General features: G+C 40.7%; 1 protein-coding gene across 2 annotated transcripts in view; it reads left to right on the top strand.

Annotated features, from left to right (window-relative positions):
* Positions 1-9009: 9009 nt before the first annotated feature.
* Plppr5 (phospholipid phosphatase related 5) overlaps positions 9010-24913 on the top strand; it is a 112843-nt gene continuing 96939 nt past the window's right edge. For both annotated transcript variants that reach the window (XM_052178511.1, XM_052178510.1), the window contains exon 1: positions 9010-9722. In XM_052178511.1, the coding sequence (XP_052034471.1) occupies positions 9486-9722 (237 nt within the window). In that variant the 5' untranslated portion in view covers positions 9010-9485. The remainder of the gene's footprint in view (positions 9723-24913) is intronic.

The following is a 24913-nucleotide window of genomic DNA, read 5'->3' as shown; positions in this document are numbered from 1 at the left end:
ACTCTATTTCAAGGGAATAAAGTAGAGGCTGATAGAACAATTAACCTCTTCCCTCACACACTACACACACACACACACACACACACACACACACACACACGCACACGCACACGCACACGCACGCGCACAAGTAAATAATAAAGTATTTCACCTTCTTCCTATTTTCTCCAAGAATTTGCAAAGATACACAAAATAAATTTTAGTTAAGAAAAGAAAATATAAATACTTTAATTGGTAAATCAGAAGATATTAAATAGTTGAACAGTTTATCCTTAAGGATACAAATCTTTAGAAACTGCATCACTGTAAACAAAGTAGTTTTAAGAGAAAGTTGGAGGAAGAACTCATGAGAGAAATATGTCACTGCAAATTCTTTTGTTTGCTTTTCTGGTTTCCATTTTATTATTAAATCAGTGTTGCCAATTGTATTTCAGTATCCTTTCCCACCATTATTATAGTCAGTGTTTCAATGTGTAATGACATCTTCAATATAATGCAGTGGATGAGGATAAAATATTTGTTTGGTTTTACTCATTGATGATTTTCTTTAATATGTCTTTTTGATTCATATTGATATCCAATAAAAATAGAACAATAAATCATAAAACCTTAATTAACTTCATAAACTAAGGTATCCTGAGGGAACTTTAGCTTTTATTGGTAGAAAACTTCCACATATTTTGTTAGAACTCTAAATACTCACCAAAGCATGCATTTTTTGCTTCGATGACATGGCAAAGCATGACAAGTTTGAAACTCAGATCTTACTGTTTGCTACTATAGTGGTTTGAGGTATAACAGGTTTTTTTTATATGTTTGAATGTATAATGTATGTGTATTTGTGTGTGTGTACATGTATGGTGTATGTGTTGTATATGTGCAAGAGAGTGTATGTAGTATGTGTGTATGTGTGTGCTTTGTATGTGTGGTGGGTGTGTATGTATTGTGGTATGTGGTATGTATGCAAATCTGGTTGTGTGTGGTATATGTATGTGGTATGTATTGTGTAGTGTAAGTATGAATGTATGTATGTGGTGTGTGTGTGTATCAGTGTATGTGTGTCATATGTTTATGGGAGAGTAGGAGACTGCATGCATGTGGCAGCAAGCATATTTCATGATTGTTTTTTCTTTTAATTGCATTTTTGGGGGCAGTGTTTCTTGTTTCTGCCACACTGCACTCCAGGCTAGCTGACCAGGCTGTCTTCCTGGGGATTCTCCAGACTGCCTCCCATCTATATGCAGGATTTCTGGAATTCCAGAGGAATGGCACTGAAGTCAACACATTTTTTAAGATGAGTTCCAGGAATTCATGTTGCCAAATTTGTAAGCTAGTGATTTCACCCACTGAACCATCCTACCAGCTCAGGAGACAGACTTTGTTAAGATTCATACTAAAAAATAAATAAATATTTTTTTTAAAAAATGCTAGATAACTTGTTTAAAAAATAGCAAGCAAACAAAAATCTCAACAAGTGGAGAGGAGGTTTCTTCAAATACCTTGGGTTTTCTCTTTCTTCCTTCCTTCCTTCCTTCCTTCCTTCCTTCCTTCCTTCCTTCCTTCCTTCCTTCCTTCCTTCCTTCCTTCCTTCTTTCTTTCTTTCTTTCTTTCTTTCTTTCTTTCTTTCTTTCTTTCTTTCTTTCTTTCTTTCTTTCTTTCTTTCTTTCTTTCTTTCTTTCTTTTCTTAAATCATGATAAACCATAACTACTTCCTACAGAACCAGAAAATAGTTCTCTTCAAAGACCATTAATCCTGCCAACTCCCTCCAGTTTCCTGAAGTGATAAGACAGGGGTCACTCTTAGTTTCACTCTCTTCTGAAACACAGTGTGCAAAATGTTAGCATTAAAATTACTCTTCCTATGTGAGACTCCTGAGAGTGCAGAGTCTAGTTATAAACACATCAGAGAATTAACCACTCAGGATTATAACTCCTGATAATTTCAAATTTCAAAAATGCTAGTAGTTGCTGTGGTCTAGATATGGAATAAGGAATCACTCTGAATGTCTACCATCTGCTGTGTTCCCATGTCAATCATTTTCCCAGCACATTCAAGGACAAGCAAAGGAATGCCAGTCAGTATTCACATTTTTATATTTGAGCATCGACATGCAAATATCACCAGCTAGATTTGACCCACATCTTTTGCTTCACTGCTAAGGACCCTCTGTTTCTCCAAGCATTGGAAGGATTTGTGATTTAGTTTGGGATGATTCTCATTAATCACAGCACACATAATGACTTCCAGGTATTCTCAAGGAGCATGAAGCACAGACAGCTCAGCAGGGCTTTAGGCTGGCATTTATCCAAATGGATCAATGAAGATTTTGCTGGTGTCACCGTGGCTAGATTATATTGCTGTGGTAAAGAATGAAAGTTGTAGTGCTGACCTCTGATTGTCATGAATGGCCTGGACTCTGCATTATATTTAGGTGAGGAAAGCAAGGCTATCAACAATTTTGGAAGCTGTAGAAGCTGTGACATTGAAATGCCATGGCCAGGACCCTGTACTCAGGACTTTACAGAGAAAAGATACTAACACAGATTGGCAGCATCCCTGATCCTTGGGCTAAAGTGTTGACACTTCAAGTTGTCACATCCTTATGCCCATTTTCTTCAAGCTGTTTTAAGCTATTCTCAGGGAATCTGAATACCTTGAAATGCCCCCTGGGATCTTAGATCTACAGATTTATACCTAACACAACAATGTGCATTTTGATGCTTAAAACATACAGCAAATAATCCGGCACCTAAAGCCTGGGAAGCAGAGCGTCCAGAATTTATCTGAGTAATTGTGAGTTGAAATCAGAGATGGAAAAACACCTAGAACTGACTTAGATGAGACCGTCTGTACAACTGATCGTGTGTGTTTTCTAATTCAGAATTTCCCAAGGCATTAATATTTATGAAGCATTTTGTAAATATAAGCCTTTCAACATCTGTGCAGTTATGATTTGTAAGCTGAATTTTACAGAAGAGCAAATGGACTCAGAGAAGCTCAGTCATTTTTAGGGATACACAGTGAATATGACCAGCATGTCTCAGTTAATGCTTGCCAACTTAATAATTTGAATTTCCATAACACAGAAGGATTCAGTTTGGGGCATATTAACTATTTCTATTCTTTAACAGCAGTCATATTTTATAAACTATTTGTCTCTTTTGGATAAGTCCATTAATTTCATACACACACTGTCAGGGGAAAAGGTAGTTTCAGCAAAGAAATACATGGTTTGTTTATGGTAACCATGTTGAAAGTAAAGATTTAAGATACTGGGAATGCAGAAATCTCAAATAATTATAATATAGTCACAGTGTAGGGCACCTGGTGGCCTCTGTTGGAAACAACCAACTACTTGTCAAGTCAGAAGCATCTGCCCTTTGAGATAAAGATAGTGTTGCAGCTGGAACATCAAACACACACACACACACACACACACACACACACACACACATTGTCATTCTAGCACCTCCTCTTGAGAAAGCAGCTATCTGCCTGCCTAGTGCTGGACCTCCTTCTGTGAGAATGCAGTCTTCTCTGATGTTAGTCATGATAAGTCAAGGATGTTATCAATAATACTCAGACCTTTTCGATGTGTCTTTCATGATGTCATGTTTTGGGCTTATAGAGCACTTCTTTTTAAAAAAATATTTATTTACTTATTTGTTTGTTTACATCCCAAATGCTGCCCCCTTTCCATCCCCCCTCACTGGGGCCTCCCTGGCTATTCCCCCACCCGGTGCCTCAAATCTCTGTAGGATTAGGCACATCTGTTCCACTGAGGTCAGATATGGCAGCTCTGTTGATGAATGGGTTCTACAGTCAGGCTACAGTTTTAGGAACAGCTCCCACTCCACTTGTTGTGGGGGCAGGTAGAGCTGCATATCTGCTACATATGAGCCATGGGTGTAGGCCCAACCCCTGAATGCTATAGAGCATTTTTAAGGACCTTATTTCATGAACAATTCCTCATCCCATTCCTCCTCCCCCATCTCCAAGAGGATGTAGCACCCCTGGGACCTCAGTCTCTCAAGGGTTAGGTGCATCTTCTCTCACTGAGCCCAGACCCATGAGTCCTCAGCTGTATATGTGTCAGGGGCCTCATATCAGCAGGTATACGCTGCCTGGTTGGTGGCTCAGAGAGAGGTCTTAGGGGTCCAGGTTAGTTGAGACTTGGTCTTCCTATGGGGTCACCCTCTGTATTAGTTTGGGTTCTCTAGAGTCACAGAACATATGGATAGTCTTTATATAGTCAGGAAATTTGTCGATGACTTACAGTCTATAGTCCAACTCCCCAACAATGGTCAGCAGCAGCTGTGGATGGAAGTCCAAGGATCTAGCAGTTTCTCAGTCCCACGAGGCAAGCAAGCAAGGAAGAGAGAGAGAGTAGAGAGCGAGTCTTCCTTCTTCCAATGTCCTTATATATCTCCAGCAGAGGGTGTAGCCCAGATTAAAGGCTGTAGGTCTCCAGCAGAGGGTGTGGCCCAGATTAAAGGTGTGTGCATCCATGCCTTTAATCCCAAATGATCTTGAACTCTGAGATCTCCTTGTCTTAGCCACTATGCTTCAAGGTCTCCATTGCCAAGATCCAGGTCAGAAACTTATATCTCCGAGCCTCCAAATTAGGATCATAGGTGAGCCTTCCAATTCTAGACTGTAGTTCATTCCAGATATAGTCAAGTTGACAACCAGGAATAGCCACTACACCCTCCTTCTCAGCTTCTTCAAATCTTTCCCTAATTCAACCACAGGGGTCCCAGACTTCTGTCCTTTGGCTGGGTTTCAGCATCTGCATCTGACACTCTGACTCTTTTAGCTGCTTATTGGGCCTCTCAGAGGGCAGCCATGCTAGGCGCCTTTTCTTATTCTATTTCAGCACTAGTCTCTATTCTCAGCAGAGTTTCCATCAATTTATATGTTAATATTTAAGATTCTTCGTTAGTGCAAAGTCATCTAGCTTTTCAGTCCTGAGTCTCCACAAACATCACTCACTCAAGCCTGGCAATGTAAATCTGGGTTGGTTGTGTAAATGAGGAACACTTAATTTTCCAGAATGGTCCCTACCTAACCTCATGTGAAACCTCTGTATTCACCACAGTCCACCATCCCAGTTTATACAGAGGGTCAAGTTCTTTCCTGGGTTTTCTGTTCATTTGTGGGTTTTTGTTTTTGATATTTCAGGGTGACTTTCATTAAACTGAACACTTGGGGGGAGGTGGGAGTGGGTCAGGTAGAGGGGCATATACTCAGAGGCAGGGGGTGGGAGAAGGGGTTGAGGGCTTTTTGGGGGAAGGTGGGAAAGATTTTAGCATTTGAAATGTAAATCAAGATTATATTCAATTAAAAACATTAAAAAAATCTATATATTGTATAGTAGGAATTGTAATTTACCTACTAAGAACATGTAAGTAAATTTAAACATATATTTATTTTAGAATATTGCCCTGCAATGTTAGTAAATTACATATGAACTATGTAAGTCATCTTAATATGAAACATTAATAAAATGGATATTAAAGTGTTCAGTTAAATGAAAGTCATTTGTGGTTTTCTTTCTACATTCAGGATTTGCATGTTAGGTGTTGTAAATACATGGAAATAAACATTTACTATGTCTTCATATCTTCTCTGGAATACACACAATCCTCAATCTCACCCTCTCCCCCATCATATCCACGCCCCCTCTTCAGTAAACTGAATGTATAACTACACACGATCCACAAAATAAAATCTCATGATTAATTCGGTTCTAACCCTTGTGCCTTAGAAGATTATTTCAGTAACAGAGAAGCTGGTTGCTAACCATCTTAAAGAGCAGAGATGAGATATTCTGCATCTTTCCAGCAAGCATCTTGGGTCCTCAGAGCTCAGCAGGGAGAACCCTTCATTCACTTTTCATTTGTCATGTTATTCACAAACACTCAGCCCATGGTGAGTCTCTTTGTTCCTGTACGTGGTGTCAGCGTAGATCTTTTAGATCTTCGCTTTTGGCACATCTTTCCTCAGTCGGTGGGAGGATAACTATGAAGCACATGGGGAAGGGCCACGCCTTTCTTATGCTGCTGTGCCATCTTCCTGTTTCCTAGCAGATCAGATGCTCTTAGATGGAATGCAAGGGAGATACTAGAACTGATCAAGAGTTCCCCGAGGTTTGTCTTAGATGTTTACTGTGACAAAATGAGGGATGGTGATGCCGCTGGTGAAGGCATGCACATCTGTATATAATACGTATTACTATGACGTGAAGATAACAGGTTGAGCTTTCACAGTTTCTTATGAATTATACAGTCTCCTTGGGTGGTATTATATGGAGGAGTTTGAAGGACAGAGCAGCACTGTGTAAAGAGAAGTTGATTACTGTAATACGTTTGCAAACACAAAGATATGATTAAGGTGCGATTAAGAATTAAATTAAATTACAAATTTAGTTCTGATTAAATTTAATCCAAAAGATTAAACATCAATATTGCTATTTTTAATCTGACCAAGTCTAGACAAATATTAAGGCAGGACTTCGAAAACTTCTTTGTAGTTGAGAAGATATATGTTAGGAAAGGATTGCTTAAATGACTTAATAGAAAATAAGGTGTAAAATACACTGAAATAAGTACCTTGTTTGGAAAGGGTAATTTAAATATTCTCACTGTTATCAAAATTTTCACAGAGGTAAGAAAATATGGTCACTTTTTTCCCAAAAGGAGCTCAGGTGTAGCAGAGCCCAGGGATCTATAACACATATGGCCTGGAACAGGGCTATGGATATGTAGTCTGCTAAAATATTCATAGAAAGTGATAGTTATGACGTCCTTATAATGTAAGGAAAGATTCAATATTAACTTTGAATTTTAACCTTTGATGGTTAGCTAACCATGGTGCAGCCAACAGCATTCTTTGGCCATCTAAAATGAACAAATCACGAGTGACCTAAAATTCTGGAAGGGGAAAGTATCTTTAGTTCTGAGAAAGAGAAACTCTAAAGGAGCAGATAAAAAAGAAACACATCTCTGTACTGTGTACTGTGCAAGCTTCTAGAGAGCCCAGGTCCGTTACAAAGGCTCCCATGCCAAGGGCACCAGCTGACTGGTGACAAATTTTGGATTAACCTCCATTACAATAGGTTCATTAACTATATTTACTTTTAGAAAAAATAATTAAATTAGGAAGAATTTAAACACCATTTTATGGTTGATGCAACAGACTCTAGAGTATTTATCTCTTCTGTTGACTACGTTGAGTGGACTTAGGCTGAGGGGTGGTGAGGCTTATAATAACTAGACTAGAGATGAAGCAGAAGCCCAAAGAAGCCATGATTCTTGTCCAGGTGTCTAGTGCAGGTCACTGGCAGAGCTCCCTTCCAGCCCAGGCAGGGCCACATTTGCTGCTCAGCCTATTCTTTCTATATCTCTGTGACTATGGCCTAATATGGGCATCAAGACCATGAGTCACACCCCTCTGAAAGGTTAGGCATTAGACAGGAGGAGCCACTCTATGTGCTTGGTAGCAGAGTGAACGTGTTCTTTTTTTTTTTTTTTTTTTTAAAGACATTAACTCAATGCCTGCAATGTGTCCTGCTGCCAACAGAGTGTGAGACAGAGCAAGGGCTTTGCTACAAGCAATCAATACACACTAGGGCTATCACAAAATGTTTTAATTTTGAAAATATATGAACATTTCCATCCACTGTTTAAAGGGTGATACTTTTAATAATTAACATGCTTACAAAAAAATAATCTACTGAGTTGGTAAGGCTAATGAGTTTCTTAACCAGGAAACCAGAGGAGCAGTTCAAACCCCTCTATATGGCCTTGGAGTGAATTTCTGAATGAAGTATTACATCCTGCATCTTTCCAGTGGCCACATTTTCATACAATGGCAGCTCACTCGCGTACTTTACCCCCACAGGCCAAAATTGCCTGTCACACACATCACTAAGAGTGATCTATCAAGCGTGCTCTGAAATAATTAGTTGCTGAATGATATTTGTGATTACATGGTGGTCCATCTCACATTTATTTAATATTTCAGATATTCAGTGTTGTTACCATCACATCCTCAAATTCAGTGATTTGCCTAATTAAAACTGCTGCCTAATAAAAACCTGTTGTATTTTCATGTTGATAAAGGCCCACCTCCAAAAGCCATCATATTACAGTCTATTAAAATGTATGAACATCCCAGAAATCTGGTGGGTAATTCCAGATTCTAACGAAAAGAGCAGAGTTCTTAAGGTTATCTTCCCCAACTCATCTTCTGCACATGATTTTTTCCCTGCCCGGTGGATTGGTTGGTGTGAGCAGGGTCAGGGTAGCTTGAAGATACTGCTTTGTGTGCAGAGCTCACGAGTCATTGCAGGATGAGCTCTGCATACATATAGCTCCTAAGCTACTTATATATCCACGCACACGCGTGGATACCTACGTAAGATTGCATTTTGTATGCCTGTGCGGTGACTCCGTAGTATAGGTCTCCTGACCTCAGAGGAATCCCTGCAATCCCCTCAACTCTGGGAATAGCAAGATGAGGCACATAGTTCTTTTCCTGTCCCTGGTGACTGGTACCCCTGGGTCCCAAGAATCTGCAATGCCTCATCTCCCAAGCAGCTAATCAGAGGAGGCTAAACGTGGAACCAACCAGAAAAGAGCCGGTTTACCCAAGATGATGCCTCTGAAGCTAGGGACCTTGAATCTGTTGGTTTATTTACAAAGCCTTGGGAAACTGGAAGGGAGGCAAACCCACCAGAATCTATAATCCTCTGAAGTAATTTCTGTCATCGCCTTGGAAGCTACACTGCTTTGGCTGCTGTCCAGCGCTGGGGGGTCACAGAGTCCGGGCAGCGCTGTGAGCAGAGACTGCAATTCGGCGGTGCTACCCGGACACTTTGCGCTCTGGTGGGCTTTGCGCTCCGAAGATGTGTCCCTGCACCATCTTTCCAGGCGCTGTGCGGGAGGTCTGAAACAGCCCAGCTGGTGCCTCGAAAGGGAGTTTCTAGAAGCTCTATCTCTGCTGCCTCCCCTCCCCTTCAGATTTGGAATTTTACCCTCGCCGGGGAGCTGCTGCAGCTCCACAGCATCCGCCCGCCCTCCGAGGGAACGAGGTGCCACCGACGCCGCTTGCCTCCAGGCCAGCCCAAGGGCTTGACCCCAGTGTCGCGGTGTCGCGGATGCTCCCGTGCAGGGGCTGGGGACTCCCCGCCCTTGCGCGCGACCCCGCGGCCAGGCAGGCGGCGCTTGCGGCGGGCAGGGGGCGAGCAGGGCAGATGGGACTCGTCCGGGGGTAGCCGCCTCCTCTGCATCCTGCCCGCGCATCCCGGAGCCCAGCCGCATCCTCCGCCTCTGCCTCGGCGGCTGCCAGCCTCCGCCTCACGCCACCTCGGCTTGCCGCCGCCCCCGCCTCCGCGCCCCCGGTGGCTGTGCCTCGGTGGAGCCCGGAGGGGGCCTGTGGCGCGTCGGCCGCCCGCTCGGCTCGGCTTGGCCGGGAGGCGTGCATGCCCCTGCTGCCCGCGGCGCTCATCAGCAGCATGCTCTATTTCCAGATGGTGATCATGGCAGGGACGGTGATGCTGGCTTACTACTTCGAATACACCGACACGTTCACTGTGAACGTGCAGGGATTCTTCTGCCACGACAGCGCCTACCGCAAGCCCTACCCGGGCCCAGAGGACAGCAGCGCGGTGCCCCCGGTGCTCCTCTACTCGCTGGCCGCTGGCGTCCCGGTGCTCGTGGTAAGCCCCAGGCTTCTAGCCTTCTCTTGCCTTCTGCAGGTTGAGGCTCCGCCAGGAGGACCAGGGAACACCAACCTTCACCATCTAAGTTCTTCTAACTTGGTGGCAGCCCTCTTCCCCCAGAGGACATCCTTCTGGAGAGCATGGGGGTGGGTGAAAAGAAAGCAGCCCTGTCTCTCCAAACCACTTCTGCACCCTCTGCTGAGCCTGCAGGGCTGCTGGGTGGCTCAAAGACAGGGACTAGACCTGCAGGTGTTGGGTGGGTGGTAGAGATGGGAAGGGGGTGAGCCTCTGAAACAAACAAACTTGATCCGTTCTGTGGTCCTTATCTGGTCTTAGTCCTGAATTTCGGTAGGTAGGCAGGGGAGCAGCAGCTTGGGGTGGGGTAAAGGAGTCACATGCTGGGATGGGGAAGTGACCCCCTTCAGCTGAGGCTGGGGCACTGGACACATGCTCCTGTTTCATCTGCCTCCTTTCCCTATGGATCACAGTCAGGTGGATTAAGCTGAAGACCAGCTCACAAGTATCTAAAAATGTCTTTGGGCATCTGTAACTGAAGAGGCCTCAGCAACAGGGCTTTGCTGAATAGCAGGGGCAGAGAAGCCCGCCTCACAAGAGCACTTTAGATTTATTTAAAGGCTATCCTCTCCTTGGACTACACTAGCGTGTCCTTCTCTCTTCCTGGCTGGATTTAAAGTTTCTCTCTCTCTCTCAATCTCTCTCTCTCTCTCTCTCCTTCTCTCCCTTCCTCATGTCTGTGTGTGTGCACGTGTGTGTGTGTGTGTGTGTGTGTGTGTGTGTGTGTGGTGAGAGAGAGACAGAGAGACAGAGAGGCAGAGGCAAAGAAAGAGACAGAGAGGGAGAGGCAAAGGAAGAAACAGAGACATGACAAGACTTTATTAGACTATATAGAATGCTTTCACACACAGGAGATATAACTCTTAAGCTAATAATTACACCACAATATACATACATAAACACAATACTAAGATTTTTTTAGTAGCAAATGAGTGATGCTTCTTAGGAGACCAACCTCCCTCACTAGAGTTCCTTTACATTGACAAAATATCTGAGGCTCCTTTCCCATGGTGCTCCATGTTCTTTCTTCCCTCCCTCTCTCCCTCCCCACAGAAGGACTAGTGAAGTCAGAGAATGAAAGGGAAGGCAAGGGAACTTGAGCTTTTATTTTCCAGAGCCAAACTGGGGAATCATGATTGTAAATAAATGTATCTGCTTCATTCAATTTTAAAAGTCTTTTGTCTCCTCTTCAGGGAAGTGATTTAAGAAATTTCAAAATGAAAAGTTCTTATCACAAAACTGGAGTTAAGCAAGCAAGTTCTTGCCAGCTTCAGAGTAACTCTGTTTATCAGACAAGGATGATTTCAACCTCGGCTTGAGGGCGATGGTTGGGGATGTGTTAAGACTTTCTTGTCCTTGAAAGCCTTTACTTTGTTATTGTTTTTGACAATGGATTTGATAAAATGTGTCAGAAATCCTCAGCGCAGTTTCAAGCTCCAGTTCTCTCCCTCCCAGTCTGAAAAGTTGCCAGAGCAAAAGCTGGCCTAGTTTCCGGGGACTTTTTGACTTCGCAGCTTCTGTGCTTTCGGGCACACGCTTTCTAGGAGACTAAATGGCTCAGAGATTTTTCTTTTTTAATTTTTTAAAGGAAAATGCCAATTGCTTTTGGGTCATGGATATATGTGCAACCACAATCAATGATGTCTGTGATTTTTATTTCGGTAATAGCCATTCAGTTTCTTCCACGAACTAGTACTCATGAGTCTCGAACCAACTATCTTTGGCGGCAGGTGCCAGTAGAGAGTTGAGGGTACATTGGTCCAAGATTTTTGGTGACTCCTCGCTTAGAGGAGACCCAGGAAGAACATAAGAGGGGGAAGGGAGCTAATCACTGAGAGGAACTGTACTGCTGCACTCGTGCATTTAAGGATCCCACCTCTCCTTACAGCAGAGGAAATGTGTCATGGCTAAACACATCATGAAATGACCGGAAAAGGTACATCTATCTGGTGTTCATATATCCATAAGACCAGTGCCAAGTGTCATGCTCCTGTTACTGTCAAAGAGCATCTGTGAGAGACGATGAGGGCTGGCCGCCGGGGCTGGAATGCAGAGACAGAAAACACAGATATTTGTGAGAGGGAGGCTACACCTGGGCTTTCTCTTTTGACCATTAGTGCTCAGATATGAATGAATAGATTTAAGACTGACTGTGAAAAGAAGGAAGTGTTGAGTTTTGGATGGCTGGACTAGGTTTCACTCTCTGCTCAGAGGAACAGTACGTTCTGTGATGACATGAAAAGCCACAACAGCAGTGGCAGCTCCTCTTCTCCATTCTTGTCAAGAACATGGCCTTAAGCATAAAATAGCAACAACATCAGCAATATCCAACCACAGGGGAGTTAGTACTTTATTTTTGGATCCTTGAATATATTCTCCACACACCAATGTGAGAAACCCACTATTTGCATCATCTCTGAGATCCACCAATATTTTCATAAAATATTTTGTTTTCATTATTTTATTTCCTTCATATGGGTCTTTTCCCTGCATGTATGCCTGTGTACCACATACATGCCTGGTGTCCAAAGAGGCAAAAAAAAAAAAAAAAAGTATTGGATCCCTGGAACTGGAGTTACAAGCAATTATGAGCCGCTATGAGGTTGCTAAGAATTGAATCTCGATCTTCTTGAAGAGCAGGCAGTGCTCTTAACCACAGAGTGATCTCTCTACCCCTTTCATGAAAGTATTTTGGGAAGCAGGTGCTGAGCTCAAGGGTCAAAGTTAAAATGTAGCCCTAAAGCCCTAATGATTTTAACCCTAGTCTATCAAACGTCTAAGCTTATACTCTTTCTATTATAATATGTAAATTCAATCTGCTCATGAATAATTATTCTAATTAAGTGTTTCAAACCTTTTCCTTGTATCACATTTAATATATTTTGACTGGTAAGGTTTATCTTTATTTATTTGTTTACTTAATTTTTATATATATGTTCCTAAACCTGAAAAGTGATCTTGAGAAGTTAGTCTCCTCAGTATTCCAACCTGTCGATTACTTTTTATCTGTCCAAAATTTAAAGGCTGTGTCTTTTGAATTGCATTACATTTATTTTATTTGCCTATTTATGAGAGGTAAGGTATACCCTTCCTGTATATAGGAAGTAGCCTGAGACTTGAAATACTTAATCTTGAGATTCTAGGCACATGACTTTACATGGCTGAACTTTAGGATTGGAAAATCCATTTGCTGTGAAACTTTTTGTTGCGAAACCTTGAACAATTTGTTTAAAATTTTCATTCTCAGTTCTTCCAGTCGCAGAATTTGGCACATCAAATCATTTATAATATGCAAATATCCTTCTTGGCCCATGACCCACACTTTCTCACAGGTCGGTGACATGTATGTTGTACTTTTGTGGTGCTGAGGATTGAACCCAGAAACTGATGTTCTTAGCCCATTATTTTATACAAAAATACTGATCAGGAAATGTTTCTTGAATTCCCTGTATTCTAAATATTTGTTAGAGTACCTTCTCCAAGGGTAATTTCAGACATGAACTCCAGTTGCACATTTAAGTAGTTTACAGTGTAGTTTGAGAAATTAAAAACACACTAATAATCACAGTAACTGTTAAAATGTATATGCTTGGCTGGGTGTGGTGGTACATAACTGCAGTAGTAGCACTCAGCGACTGAGGAAGGAGAATCATCAACGTCAGGCTAATCTGAATTACTTAGTGAGTTGAAGATTAGCCTTGGGTATACAATAAGACCCTGTATCCACAAAACAAAAACTATCAAAACAGTTTAGTTCCTGTCACTGAAAAAAAAAAAAGGAAAGAAAGTAGATTCATATATATATATATATATATATATATATATATATGAGAGAGAGAATATTCAAATGTACCATCTAACCTCTGGTGACACAGAGGACAAGATCACTGTCTTTTGAAGGTCTGAAGGAAGACTTCATGGAAATGGCTGCACTTGAGAAATACTTTATTTATTTAAGTAACCGTTGACAGTGCAGACATCAGAAGCCTTGTGTAAATAGTAGGAAAGTGCTGTGTTTCAGAGCTACATTCCCAGACTTTGGAAGGTATCCTAAAGAAGGGTTGAAATTAATAGTGGAGTTAAAAATTCTCAGGAGCAGTTTTGTGGGCAAACCCATGAACTCAGAAAATGTAGAACATTCTTTTTGAACAACTGTTGGTCTGCCTTCTTTGTGAGAGTGGCATTTGTTGGGGGAAATGGGGTACACGGTTGGAGACAAAGGCTGAAGTCATGTGAGTTTCACCTAATATATCAGCAGTGGATTAGGGACATAGTCTGATGGGTGGTATTTCAGAACATGACAGGGCAGATAGGTGGACATCTAGGATTTTTTATATTACCAAAATAGGTACCAAAGAGTTTTAACTTCCATGGCTGGATCATGTGATATTATTTCAATAGTACATTCAAGAAAAACAATACAACTTTGATTTTTCACAAAGATGACAAGCCTTATAGATGCTGAATTGATTGACCCACTTAGCATTTCTTAAAGCAGATTTTCACCTAATATGAATATAAGCTTAATAGGTGACTTTGGTTTTCACTAAGTAAAAGAACTGGTGGTTGGAATGGCCTTTGCTCCCCAAATTTAGATTTGGAGGCTACCAAGATGTATCCCCCTCTAGATTTTTGTGCAGCATGGTTGCCTTAGCCAGTGTGGCCACAGGGGCAGAGCTGGTTTGAAGGTTGGGATATGCCCAGGTAATGTTTTAGAACTCGATTTTTAGGAAGGAGCCACTAGCTCCTGAGACTTGGATTTGAGGAATGTGCCCACAGCTTCATTCCGAGCGCAGTAGAGGCAGATGATGACAGACAATAATTTTCTCCTCAGGGGGTTCTTTCTTTTATAAAGCCTTGCCTTGGAAATCCACATCTGTGCTGTGCCACAAAAGGGTGTTAGATGAGTCTGCACTCTTAGTCTGGATTCTCTTACTAATTAGCCAGCTGCTTAGACCAAATTTTCTTATTTCATAAACGAGAGATTTTAAAAAAACAAACTCATAATTCCCAGTGGAGCAGGGAGGCTCATGCCTGTTATTCCTGAAAAGGCAGGTAGATCTCCGTGAGTTCTAGGCCAGCCTACTCTACATAGGGAGAGCAAGGCCAGTCCAGGATGCCTAGTGAGATCTTATCTGAACTAAAATGAAAAAAAAACAACAAACACACGCACACAAACAAATAACCCAAATAGCCCCAAATCACATTTAACTCCTGGAGAGGTAATACATGCCGAAATTCAGATTCTGAATTCTCTTGCTTGGGTTGAAGTCTAGTTGGTCATTTTGCAGTGGTAGGAACTTAAGCCTGTGTGTCAATATATCTATTTCTTCCATGATAAAATGGAGATGACGGGAGAATTGGCTTTGTGGGGTTATTGTGGATATAAAATCAGTTACTATGCATGAGAAGCAGAGTAGGGTCCCTCTACACTTGATGTGTTGCTTTATTCAGTGCCACTGGGACAGTGCCCTCCCCAGTCACAGGTCCCATCCTTACAGCCGTTCTATCAATGGCTCAGCGAGGGATCATTTTCAGAATATGGTTATTTAAATTCATTAATACAGTTCATTTCCATAGTACAGTTATGAAGGCGACTTATGTGTAGGGAGGATAAATGGACTGTTCCAGGGTCTTACAATGACTGTGCTATCCTTGTAAGCCTGTGGGTTTACCTCCCTCTTGGTAAAATCCTTTACTCCTGACATGCTAACTAGTCTGCTAAGATTTTTTTTTAGTCATAATGATTCAAGCCAAGAAAGTCAACATCTTTCTCAAACCTTTTGTCCTGGATTTCAGTTTTTCTAGTTTGATGGTAAACGGTGTGGCCCGCTGTAAAGGATGGTCTCCATGTGTGATGTAGGAAATTGCTGCTTCCTCTTCAGCTTGGAAGTGTTTGCAGAGAAGTGGGTGGTAGCAGGAGGGAGTCAGAATTCTGTTGTTCTGCTTTGAAGCCTGGCTGTTATCTCAGCGCCACACACACCGAGCAGGGGCTGCAGGCACCCACATTTGTGGAGATCCAGTCTCCTGGATTTGCAATCTGTGGTGAGACCCTTTCTCTAGGGTCTGTTTCTGAAAACAAGGAAGAATCAGTACTAGAGTTTCACAGTGCCATAAATGCATGGAAACTGGATGCATGTGTATACATGCACAAGCAAAATTTAAGATATATTATTAAGATTCCCTAAATGAACTACTCTTGGGGAAGGGTCTGTGGATCTGTTTGAATCTCTGCTAATTCCTTTTGTTGCTCCTTAGGAATAAGCAATGGTATCCATTCACCCAGATGCCCCTTTCCCCTTACTCCTCCCATTTCCCTTCCCTTTCTATTTTTAGAAGTTTCTCTTGGTCCCTCCTCATTTTCTTCATCACCACTTCTTTTCATTCTGATAAGGAAGTGGTGGCAGGAAGCAGATGCATGGCTGGATGTCTCTCCCTGCCTTCTCTTTTTCTACCTCTGCTCCCTCTCTTTCATCCTTGCCTCCCTTCCTGCTACCTGTCATCGCCAAGTCATCCTTGTCATATTTTTCAGTTACCTTAACTGAAATATGTGGGCTTACCCCTCTCTATCTTTCAAAGCTTTGATGAATAGCAGACAAGAAAGGAAGTAGACAACGTCACTTCATAACTGCGATGAAGAGACATTGTGAACAGGTCTGTCAGGCTGTGTATCCACCCAGGCCTTGGCCGGAGAGGTCTGTTTCTGTAGCTCATTTTGACAGACTTATGCATGTATTCGTCATCTAGAAAAATGTATGACTTTTATATTTTTTCACTGATTTTCCTATACAAAGACTGGCAGAGGTAGAGAGATAGCGTCTAAATGGGTCTAATTATTTGGACTGTAACTCTAGTGTGTTATGTTGCTTGATAAAATACTTCAGCAATTAAATATTTTTAAGATTGTTATTAAGAACCATCTTGGTCATATTTGCATAAGTACCGTTTTGGGGAACGGTACTTATCCCATCAAGCAGAAATCTATAGACTTTTTCTATGATAACAGGGCATCAACCATGCAGTAGGCACAGTGCTATTAACCAGACTGATACAAAGGATAAGAACTCCTACTCTTGAACAACTCAGACCCTGTGAGTAAAATTATCTCACAGCCTCAGCTCTCTTGTCTATAAAACAGACATAAGAATACTTAACATGATCTCTTACATGAATTAAAAGCCATGTGTGTGCTAAGTATTCTGATGCTGGTAGTTGCTCTTCTACTATAAACGACAGCTAGTCTTACTGATAGCAATGAATAAAATAACATCACACATGCCTAATTATTTTTGAATGAATGAGGTAAGCCATTTGCTGTTCACATTAATTCTTTCATCTAGTGTGTGCACCTCAAGAGAGGTTTAGCAATTTGCTTCCATTGGTCAATGACATGTTGAAAATCTGAACCTATTACTTCAAGTCCAGGATTCTGGTAGCTCTGTAGAGTTGGCCACTCATTTGATTCATAGTATAAATCAAATCTGCCTTTCTAGCAGCAGAAATGTTGAAGCATATTGAGTTAATATCATTGTGGTCATATGCCCATTTATCTAGAGTCTTAGTTAAGAAAAATCAAAGAAGATAAAAAAATTAACTCTTGGAAATAGGAGCTTAAAATCTATGTTCAAAGATATAAACTCTATTTCTAAAATCATTACAAAGGTCGGTAGGACTTGATTTTCTGAGATCTATATTCTCTCTCTCTCTCTCTCTCTCTCTCTCTCTCTCTTTTGTTTTTTTTGTTTTGTTTTTTTGAGACAGGGTTTCTCTGTGTAGCCCTGGCTGTCCTGGAACTCACTCTGTAGACCAGGCTGGCCTTGAACTCAGAAATCCACCTGCCTCTGCCTCCCAAGTGCTGGGATTAAAGGCGTGCACCACCTCCACCTGGCTTGAGATCTACATTCTCAATCACATGATGTCACAGCAAGAATCATTGCCTATAGTTAGGAAGATCTTTTTAACAGGCCTGGAAACTCATGGAATATTATTTGGATGAATGATATTCTAAAATATGTAAAATGGAATTATATCAGTACTATTTGAACTATTTCTGAGAATGCCAGTTTTCACTCAGCAGGCTGGTTACTTTTTTAGTTTTATTATGACAGATGTAGTTTGAGAATCATTGTCAGCAAAATTACCGTTTTTGAAGGGATTAAAAACAGAATTTTGGATTTTTTCAAAACAGGTACATTAAAAAATAATGACAAATTTTGTATACATATTTCACACAGAGAAAATGTGAGTGCATCAGTGTGTGTGCATGTGCACGTGTGTGTGTGTGTGTGTGTGTGTGTGTGAGAAAATGTGTTTAACATTTAATGCATTTATAAATTCAGTTTTATCTCCCCTGTGCCTCACTTCTCTGATGCTTTTTCTTCTCCAAATCAGCTTCCTAGAACATTCTTTGCAGTCTAAGCAGTAATCCCTTGGCTTGGATCTCTTGGATTCTACAAGTTGGATGTGAATTATGATATTCAAATAATTTTGTGCTGTAGATTTTAATGCATTATTATTCATATTCCAATTATTAGAGTAGAGAGTTTTTCTGAGTCAGAATTTTGACAATTTATTCATTCAGTTTTGTTTTGCTGGATATCTAGATTGTTGTTTTTGATAAATAAGTTATGAGGGCACTCATTGAGGTTGTGTGATGAAGTTATAATGAATATTAATTCAAATATTGGGCCAGATTCTGCTGAGCTTTCAGTTATTTAATAGCTTTCCATTACTGCAGGCAGAAGTGTCCAAATAACTTTTAAGTTTCATGAAGCCTCAGCTCTTTGTCTACAGAGATGTTTTAGATTAATGAAACGCTGTTTGAAGGGTCAGCACAGTCAAGGTAGGATTTACGTCATTGAATTGACACAGTGAAAACCAACAATACTTGGATTCTTCTGTATTCAGTAAAACTCAACCATTATGGAATAGGGTATAGACCACACCAGAATCTTAATCCATTTTTATTTAGGTATGGGAATATAATCCCATTCACATTGCTTGAATTTTTTTCTTTCTTGTATAAATAGACATTTTTAGTAACTCATCATGATAATTAAAAGTCACTCTTTTCATCAATGTAGAAAATCCTTTTATTTCTGTTCTCATTGCTAATTAAGTCAGCTGTTAATTAACATACCGATAACAAAGAGGCTTTGGCAGATTATTTGAAATAAGAAGACCTGTTTTAGATTTCTGTCATTGTGACAACATACCTGGGATGATTAGCATAAAAGAAAGAAGGGTTCAGTGTGATTCATGGTTTCAGTCCAGAGTCACTTGGCTTCTGGGCCTTGGATGAGGGAGACAGTTTATCAAAGTCCAAGTACATGAAGGGACAAAGCTATTGACCTCGCATTGGCCAGGCAGCAGAGAAACAATGTTTGCATTTATAACAAAGCCCTTCTCCAAGAAGCCATTTAAGTATTACTTTGTCAATGGATTAATCTTCCAGTGAACTCAGAGTACTCATGATCCAGTCCTTCCCTAAAGCCCCAGCCCTACACACTGAAGGACCAGGGACCAAAGTCTTCAACGCATCATCTTCATCCCTGGAATCAGAGCATCAGTAAGCTTATATGTACTCATGCATATGACAGACATCATCCTAAGGCCATTTGCAGACATCATAATTAAGGGACTTAATCTTTTTTTAAGCCATCATTTCTTGGACATATATACTCCAGTTACCTCAGCTAGACAGTGGAAAGATAATTACATTTGTCTTATAGCCACTTACATAGTATGTTAACCTGTGGAATGCTTATTTATTTACTGAGAATATACATCGTATTAGGCACAGTAAAGAAAGTTCTAAAATAGGTGCAAATGGCATAATAGAAAGCAGGGCTACGAAAAGTTCCTTTACTTCAACCCGTCTCTGTTTCCCCTCCTCTCCTTTCAGATTTTCTTGCTCTGAACAAATATGTGGTGAACAGCTTTTACAGGCAGCTTACTTTGAGGTGAAGGCTTGAAGGGGTTAAATTAGTTGTTGTGACTATCAAAAACAGGGATGAAAGTCTCTCCTATACTCAAAGGAGAATTTAGCAATGGTTAGAACATTATAGGGTATTGAAACCAATGCATTGCAGACATATCTGCATTTTATTAAACTAATAGAAGTCAGACTTGTGTAGCTATAGCCCAAACCTCGATGTGTTTCCCATGCATTCAATAGTGACAGCAGAAACTGTACTTTGTTGAAATCTCCATTTTGGACTCAGTACCCTCTCAGCTGGGGTACATAGAAGCATCTTGTGTTTCCAGAGACCTCATCAAAGCAGAATGTCACGATCTCACAGACACTGAACCCGGGCAGTCTCTGAGAGATGCTGCACCTGGGGATTCATCTTGGAATTTCAAATGAACCCTTGACATTTTCCTTTGAAAGGACAAAACAGTATCTTTGGGTTGGTGACAATGACCTCTTCCTTCCCATGTGCCTGGGCAGTATTTGTTCAGTTACTAAACTGAATGAAGAGTCTTAGTCATAACTACGTGACACTCCTCTTAGTCTTTCACAAAGGAATGTCTGTTTCCTCTTTTTTTTTTCTGGTTTCTCATCACATGGTTACTTGGGGTCCCCTTGTTTTTCTGGGCGAAGTCTGGAATACAGATATCAGCCTCTAGAAGATGCTTTTATTCAAACCACACAATCCGTCTCTTTCTGGCATTGCATTTTTTGAGGTTTGTAAATTTGCTGTGAAATAGAACATGCATCCTCATAGCTAGACCTCTTCAATTATGAATGAGGAACTTAGGAATTCTCTTTTTTTGTCTTTTAATTTTCTAATGAGTTGCCAGAGAGATAAGGTGACATGTTCAAGACCACTCAGTTAATGAGCAGATTACACGGGCAGCTAATGTTTTTAGAACACTATACTGTTAAGCATTGCTGCAAGTGCTACACCTATACTAATTTAGCCTTCTTCTCAACATTGGGGTTATAGGTGAGAACATCAAGGCTCAGAAAGAGTCAGCAACTAACCTATGACACACAGCATAGAAGTGCTATGCCTTGACCGGATGCTTCTCCTGTCCTGGTTTTGATTTCTCTTGAAAGCATGAAACTTAACCCATGGCGGATCTCTTTGTTTGGCAGTGTTATTTAGGAAAGAAAAATGGACAGTGTGTGTTATAATGACTTTTTTTCTTATGAAATATATTATTGACCCAAAAATTCCACTTAACACTGTGTTTATATTTAACACGTACTTAGGATTTGAAGATGCAACAAAAGCTGTGGGGGAAAAAAACCTTTAAGGGGCTAAAGAGGTTGCTCCATGGGCAAGTTCAGATCCCAGGCAGCCATGTAAAATTACTGGGCATGGTGGTGTGTGTGTTTGCTTACAACCCCAGTGTTTTTGGGGCTGGATACAGGTAGATCAAGGGGCTTATAACTTAGGCCAGGTAGCACAATCAGTTCTAGTCAGCTCCAGGTTTCTTGAGAAATCCTGGCTTAAAACCAAAGTAGATAGCCCACCCAGAGACTGCCCTACCTGGGTATTCACCCTATAAACAGCCAACAAACCCGGACACTAGTATAGATGACAAGAAGTGTATGCGAAAAGGAGCAGGCCATGGTTGTCTCTGGAGGGGCCCTGCCAGAGCCTTACAAATACAGAGGCAGATGTTAGCAACCAACTATTGGGCTGGACATGGGGTCCCCAATGGAGGAGCTGGAGGATGGTTCAGAGGAACTGAAGGGGTTTACAGCACCATGGGAAGAACAATGATTTTGGCCACCCAGATACCCCAAGACGACTCCCAGGGACTGAACCATCAACCAAGGGGCACACATGGTTTCAGCCAAAAATGTGGCAGAGGAAGGCCTTGTTGGGCATCAGTGGGAGGAATGGCTCTTGGTCAGGTAAATACTCAACAGAGGCCCCAACATAGGGAAACCAAGTGGGGGCAAGAGGAAGTGTGTCAGTTGGAGGGGCAGGGGAAGGGGTTGGGGTGGTCTTAGGAGAGGGGAGATCTGGAAAGGTTTTATCCTTGGCAATGTAGATGAAGACGATATTCAATAAAAAGAAGATAAAAGAAAAAAATCCGAGACAAACTTCTGGCCTCCACACATGGTTGGGTATACCTCCTCAAACACACATAAACACGCATGCACACTAATACATATGAAATGAATGAATAAGTCAATAACATTTGAACCCCAACTCAGTGTTGGCTTTTCGACATTTTTTCTTTTCATTTTTTTAATATCTATTTTCAACCAAAATGGAAAGCCATATTTGGAGTTTGACAGGTAGCTGAAAAAGAATCCATCCATCCAGTTTTGAAGTACACATTTTAAATTCTTACACTGTGGTTTTAACATAAATAACTATATCACTATCATAGAGAATATCATATACAACTAAGACACTGTATTTACCATCAGTTTTTGAGCAAGAGGATGAGAATATTATTTAGTTGTATAAACATAGTTGGGGAAAAGCATAGACATTATGTGTGCATAGTTTAATCTCCTGTTTTTTAAAGGACACAGTGTTCTTAGTGCTAGCCTGAGAATAACAGACACAACTCTTTTCTGGTCTTTTGCACTTTCCTGCAATCCTGAGGCTCGAAGGCAGTTCTCTGTGATGCTGAGCTCATGATATTCTCTTTGTACATTTACATATCCTCATCCTTAATGTTGGCAGCTTAAATTTGGGCCATCTCTTTGATACCTCTTTCCTTGATGCTTGGAGCCAACTTCTATCTGCTGTCGCTATGGTTTCCTTTTTACACGTGAGCATTCTTTTTTTTTCTTGCCTTTACACTCGTTTTTTAAAGATAAAGGACTTGTGAGTATAGAATAGATTGCTTGGGTGAAACAAGATGTAACAAAGAGCAATTCATTGGCCTGCCACACATGAACCTTGCTCTCCTCCTTGCCCTGCTGCTGACCATCTTCTGTACCTTGAAAACAAGCCATTTTTTCCCAAGCCTATGCATCACCAGCTATCATGTTTGGAAAGGGTGAGCTCCAACTGGGCACAAGACTGATCCCTTGCTGCCTCAGGCAGTCCTTTCTGTGTATAAAACAAGGCTGACTATAAGGATATTTCATTTTAAGATGAAATAGTGTGTCCCTCTGAATCCTTGGCTCCCTGACCTGTCTCAACCCTTTGAAGACAAATGGACTCACTTCCATGGCTTCCCAATATTTGAAGTCATTTCTCAGTTTGCCTGCCTTTCAGGAGTCTGAGAATAGTCCTCACATGGCCATGGATTTAAATGTGCTGTACTGTTCCAGTGGCTGCCCACAATTGACTGTGCTTGAGATCTAGTGTGTTCTCATATTTACCACTGATGGTGTACCTCAAGAGGACTTTCACCCCAAAGCAAGTAGAAGGGGGATTTTTCCTTCTTAATGCACTACCATGCCCATAAACCTATTAGCCTTTGGCTAATATGTATAGGCATAGAAGCTTCTTGTGGTCAGGTACTTAATTTATACAAGGAACAGAAACAAAATCTCCCAGAAGACTGACTTCTTGGCTTTCCACACTTTAAACTTGAGCCTCAGGCAAATTGTTCTAATTGAATTTACCATGTTGGAATTAGATGGTTAATAAAACACTTAATTAAGTATACAACATACAGTATATTACATGACGACCACATGGTTGGTTACCCATTGTGTTAATTGCATAAAAGCTTGTTGGCTGTCAAAGATTATAGATTCCTATAGAGTAACAAATGTGCATTATAAATATGTTTGTTTCTTGTTTACCACCTAACTACCTTTCAGTGATAGCCATAAATAATTTGTGTATTTAAAATAATAGAATTAATAGAATTAAAAATCTTTTTATTCCAATTTTGCATTAAAATATTTAAGAATTTCATAGATAAACACAAAGTATCTATCTTAATTATCGCCATGTGTCCAGTTCCTCCTGGACACTCCAAATAAGTCCTTCTGCCAACTCTGTCAACTTCATGCCTTCCCCTTTTGTGTCCAGTTGAATTCAGTTATTGCTGCTGGTATGCACATAGATTTTGAGGCATTCTGTTGAAGCATGTGCGGTATCCTAGGGGCCACACCTCTGAAGAAAAATAACTAGTAGCTCTCAACTGCCAATTGCTCATCGTTTATGGATAGGATCTTGGGTGTCCCTCCATATTCCTCTTGGACTGTTTACTGGTCTGGTCTTGTTCAGATCTTGTTCAGCTGCTGTGGCTCTGTTATGTCGGGGTAACAGTGATTCCCAGAAGTTCTCCTGAGCTTTAGGGATGTACTCATGTATCTGTCCCACTTAGGGCTGAGTACTCACAAGTACATACTCTCTGCACCTTGATTGACTGTAAGTTCCCTTATTAATCATAAGACATTCTTGTTAAATGTTATTAATATACACAAGTGCATGCCATATTGTGATAAAATGTACTTAAGGGCATTATCTACTCACAGAAACTTACGTTGTCAAGCCCATTATTTTTCTAAGCTCTAGATAGTTAACGATTTACTGTATTTTACAGGCGCTAATTTTAAATATTTTCCTATGTGTATTCATTTATCTTTTCATTTAATCTAAGTTATGTAAAACATACTCCAAAAGTAAGCCTCATTTACTTTAAGTGAAGAATATTTCTAATACCTCTAATTTTTCATTTATACACCCCTGACATCCTTATTATTTTGCTCTATAATCACTGTTTCCTTCTTATGTTTTAAATTATATCTAGCACATACTTTCAGAAGTTTAAATTGTCTCTACAAGAGAGTTTTCGTTGTAGCTGTCCATTTTTAAAAATAAAGCATGATATTTTATGTATTTTAATATACTTATGTTTTTTTCTTAACTAAATCAGAAGTGCTGGAAATATTGCTAAGTAATATGGTTAGTTTTTGCTTGGTTAGCATGCATGTGTTAGATTCCTAGATTTCGGCATACAGACACACACACAGACACAGACACACACACACTCACACACACATACATATATACATACACACATACACAAACAAACACATACATACACACATATACACACATAGACAAATGCACACATGTACACACCCACACCAACACTCACACACATACACAAACACACACACACACACACATACACACATAGTTACCTAAGATCACATTGTTATCATTTTTCCT

Source organism: Apodemus sylvaticus, chromosome 4 (genome assembly GCF_947179515.1).
Source record: "Apodemus sylvaticus chromosome 4, mApoSyl1.1, whole genome shotgun sequence".
NCBI classification, from domain to species: domain Eukaryota; kingdom Metazoa; phylum Chordata; class Mammalia; order Rodentia; family Muridae; genus Apodemus; species Apodemus sylvaticus.
The sequence above is the reverse complement of the archived record's forward strand: the minus strand, read 5'-3'. Positions and strand labels throughout refer to the sequence as shown.